Raw genomic sequence first — 4,084 nt, 5'->3', positions numbered from 1 at the left:
TTTTTTTTTTGGGGGGGGATGAACACAGCACCTCCCCTCCCGTTTCAGGAGGGAGATGCACACGGCACCCCCCCTCCCGTTCCGGGGGGCAGCACCCCGCCGCCGGGCCGTTCCGCCAGCGCTGCCCACCCAGCCCCGGGCCATCCCTCCCGAGGCCGGGGCAGCGCCCGGGCCCAGCCGGCCGGACCGGCTCCGGAGCAGCCGCAGAGGCCGCGCCGCACACTCCGTGCGCCCCAGCGCCCCGCCCGCCGCGGCGGCGGCTCCAGGCTCCGGGCCCGGCCCCGCTCGCCGCCGCCTCCCCTGCGGAGCCCCGGGGGTCTCCCCCCGCGCCGCCGGGCTGCCGGCCCGCCTTCTGCCCCGGCCACGCCGAGCGGCGCGGAGGCGGCGGGCAGAGGCGAAGCCCCTCCGGCAGCCGCCGCCGCCTCGTCCCTCGCGCGCTCCCAGACCTTCCCCTCGGGCCTCCCCGCGCTTTCCCCGGCGCTTCCCGCCGCGGCGGGCAGCCGCCCACACGCACTCACCGGCCCCGGCCCCGGCCCCGGCCCCGGCCCCCGCCGCTCCCCCCGCGCCGGGCCGGCCTCCCCCGGAGCGGCCGGGGCGCCCCCCCCGCCCCCCCCGGCCCGGGGGCGGGGCTGCTGCGGCACCGAAGGGAAGAGCTGGGAGCCGGGCGGGGTTCGTGCTGTGAATCAGTGCACAGGCACCTCCTTGGGGCAGGGGGAGCACTGCGAGTACTGGATGATTTTGTGCCGCTGTCAGAGCGAAAGGAGAATTTTCCTGTTGCGGGGCTGAAGTGGCATCTGCTGTGCGGTTGCCTGTGGCTTCCACGGCAGCAGAGAGACTCCTGAGAGCTCTTTCCAGTTCGTTTACCCTGAGTGTGGCGATTAACGTTTTGACTAAACGTCTCCAGTCACGGGGGGTTCCTCAGACAGTGGGGTGACGAGGTGGAGGGTCAGATCTACGGTGGGGCAGGGGCTGCGTTAACCCCCCCCCCCGCCTCCCGCTGCAGGAATGCCCGCTGGCAGAGGCGCTGTGAAACAATCCTCAACCCTTTAATGACATGAAGAAGGAAAGAGAGAGATGGGAGAGGGCTGGGGCTGGGGCTGGAGCAGGCGGGTGTGGGTCGCATGTCCCAGGGGTTGTGCCCCACAGCTTCTGTGCCCAGCTGTCAGAAGCGGCCGGGGGGGTGTGGGGCACTCTGCCCCGTGGGGTCCCTCAGGGCTCTGGCTCGCTTGGTGGGCACGCTGCTGCCGTGGGATGCTCTGCGCTTGCTGCCTGCCCACCGCTGCGCTGTCCCTGTGCGGCAAGTGGGTCCAACCCCCCCGGGGCTGCCTCCGCAGCGCCTCCCCCACCAGTGGGGCCCTGAGGGGCGGGATGACACTGGGGGGCAGCCGGGGGGCTGGCCGGGGGGCTCAGCAGCGGGATGCGCAGGGGGCTCAGCAGGGCACTCTCCAGAAGACCCTGCGGGGGATCCTTCCAGGGACTCTCCGCAGGACGGGCCTCTGAAGTCTCCTCGGAAGTCTCCAGGGAGCTCTCCTCCTCAGCAGCCTCCGAGGGGCGCGGGGGCAGCCGGGTGGGGAGGTCTGCTGCCACCCCACCCTGCTGCCCCTTGGGGTCCTGCGAGGGGGAGGCCGCCACCCCCCAGAAGGGGTCGGCGTCCCCCAGCATGGCCGCTGCCAGGCCGACCTTGGGGCCGTTGTCCTGCACCCCATCCTCCAAGAAGTCGGGGACTTCGCCGACGGAGGCGGTGCTGGCGAGGCCGTGGGGGACATCGGGGAAGGTGTTCTCGCCAGCCACCATCTCCACTGTCGCCGCCTGCTCCTTGCAGCCGCCCTCTGCCCTGTGCTCCGAGAGGTGGGGGAGCTCGTTGAGGGAGGTGGTCAGGTTGGGGACATTGGGGACAGTGTCCTCACCATCCCCCAGCCCCGCCGCCACCGCTCGCTCCTTGGGGCAGCTGCCCCCTCCCACATACTCGGAGAGGTGGGGAAGCTCATCAAGGACCTCGACAGTCAAGCGGGGGACATTGGTGCTCAAGCGGTTGTCCGTGCTGTCCCCTGGCTGTGCCACCACCGCTTGGTCCGGGGGGCCGTTGCCATCCACCATGTCCATGGAGAGGTCCGGGAGCTCATTGAGGAAGGCGGAGCTGGCCAGGCTGTAGGGGAAATCAAGGACATCGGGGACAGGTGTCCTTGCTGTCCCCCAGCCCCGCCACCACCCGTTGCTCCTTGGGGCAGCCGCCTGCCCCCACGTACTCGGAGAGGTCGGGGAGCTCACTGAGGAAGGCAGCCAAGCCAGGGTCATCGGGGCCGGTGTCCTCGCTGTCCCCCAGCCCCGCCACCGCTGTCTGCTCCTTGGGGCAGCTGCCCTCTGCCACATAGTCCGAGAGGTCGGGCAGCTCTCGGAGGAAGGCGGCCAAGCTGGGGCTGTCGGGGCCATCGGGGACAGTGTCCTCACTGTCCTCGGTGTGGAGCCAGGCGGTGGTGTCCTCTGCCTGCTCAGGAACGGCCTCAGCGAAGGCGGCTGGCCCCTGCTCGGGCAGGTCTGTGCGCTTCCCTGGGGGCTGCTGGGGTGGTCACCACTGCTGAAAAAGCAAGCAAAGACAACCCAGCCCCTGGTGATGCAAGCTCTCCTCGGCTTGGCCACCCACCTGCGGGCCCTGCCACCCCCTAAAACTCACCCTTGGGCTGTGTGGTGGTTCCGTTGGTCGGCGGAGCAAGGGCGGGAGGGTGGGGGGTGGCAGCAGGGACGCTGTCCTCAGTGGCCACCACGTCCTTGTTGGAGGCCTCTGACGGCTTCTGGGGGCTGGTAGGGAGGGTGTGGGGCAAAGGGGGGCCCTGCACCCAATGCTGAGCTGTGGGGTGGCAGGGTGGCGGGGGGCCGGGGCGGGCAGGGACGTGCCACAGGCAGGAGCCCGTGGGGTACAGGGGCCCCCCCTGGAGCACAGCCCCTGGCCCCAGCCCCATCGGCTGGTGGGGCACCAGTGTCCCCAGCACCAGCTGCTGTCCCCAGCTGTAGGCAGGGGGACAGGGAGCAGCCACGGGGGAGAACTGCACCCCAGGGGGGAGCTGCACCCCAGGGGGGAGCTGTACAACTGTGGGGAGCTGCACCCCGGGGGGGAGCTGCACCCCAGGGGGGAGCTGCACCCCAGGGGAGAGCTGCACCATGGGGGGAAGCGGCACCATGGGGGGAAGTGGCACCCCAGGGGGGAGCTGCACCCCGGGGGGAGCTGCCCCGGGGCCCCCGTGGGCCCTGGCACCCCCTGCCAGACGCTGGCCTGTGGCAGCTGGGAGGCGACGGGGTGGAGCTGGGCGGGCTGGGAGGACACCGGCAGCCCTGGGACAGAGAGCAGCGTGCCGGCAGGGACCGGTGGCGGCATGGCCGGAACACTGAAGCTCTGCAACCCTGTCTGCCGGGGGGGTTGGAACGTGCCCCATTATGGCATCACCTCCTAAGGACATCACACACGCAGGGGCCTGGGACCCGGGACCAGCTGTGAGCCCCTCCACGGGCAATGGGGTCCTGGTCCCCCCGGCCCCCTCGCTCCATGGCTGCCCTCAGCCTCTGCTCAGCCACAGCCCAGGTGACACCCACCCTGTGCCTGCACCCTGCTGGGGGCTGCTCTGGGCAAAACCAGCCCTGGGATGCCCCTGCAGCTGATTAATATTATTTAGCCTGGATAGGGAGCTCCCAGAGGGAGGCCCCAGCTGCCCTTGCAGCAGCCCACGCAGGAGGAAGCTGAGGCCCAGGCTCGCTCATGCCAGTGAGGAGGCCACAAATCCTCTGTCACTGCCGTGCCTGCGGCCAGTTTGGAGGGGGGGAAGGTGCTGCCTGGGCCCGAGGAGAGGAGAGCCCCAGGGGGGACGGGGGGCCCTAAACATCTCATCTCCGCTTCAGTTGCTCTCCTCCTTCCCAAGCGGTTTGGGCAGAGCTGAGATGAAGGTGGACGTTTCCCTCGGCGCTCCGTCCCCCAGCCCTCCATCCCCAGGGCCGTTCCCAGAGCGAGGGGCAGACTGAGGGAAGGGGAAGCTTGACGGCTTTGTAGGGCACGGCCTGACTGACTCTGCCCAGGACATTTCATCCAACACAGCCC

General features: G+C 70.4%; 1 protein-coding gene across 1 annotated transcript; it reads right to left on the bottom strand.

The window, feature by feature from the left end:
* Nucleotides 1-1,209: 1,209 nt before the first annotated feature.
* Nucleotides 1,210-2,158, bottom strand: LOC122153838 (translation initiation factor IF-2-like). Its single transcript, XM_042797203.1, has 2 exons — nt 1,967-2,158; nt 1,210-1,834 (listed from the first exon to the last, which is right to left on the bottom strand). The coding sequence occupies exons 1-2, from the start codon at nt 2,101-2,103 to the stop codon at nt 1,210-1,212; spliced, it is 762 nt and encodes a 253-aa protein (XP_042653137.1). The 5' UTR covers nt 2,104-2,158.
* Between the last annotated feature and the right edge of the window lie 1,926 nt (nt 2,159-4,084).

This window comes from Tyto alba, unplaced genomic scaffold, assembly GCF_018691265.1.
Source record: "Tyto alba isolate M040663 unplaced genomic scaffold, T.alba_DEE_v4.0 Super-Scaffold_24, whole genome shotgun sequence".
Lineage (NCBI taxonomy): Eukaryota > Metazoa > Chordata > Aves > Strigiformes > Tytonidae > Tyto > Tyto alba.
Note: the sequence above shows the minus strand (reverse complement) of the source record. Positions and strands in the feature narration are given on the sequence as shown.

Excerpts from the sequence above, each read along its gene's own strand:
- LOC122153838 (XM_042797203.1), bottom strand. The coding sequence starts at position 2,103 with ATGGACATGGTGGATGGCAACGGCCCCCCGGACCAAGCGGTGGTGGCA. Across the intron at positions 1,835-1,966 it reads GAGCTTCCCCACCTCTCCGA|GGCAGAGGGCGGCTGCAAGG; the intron begins GTATGTGGGAGG and ends CTCGGAGCACAG.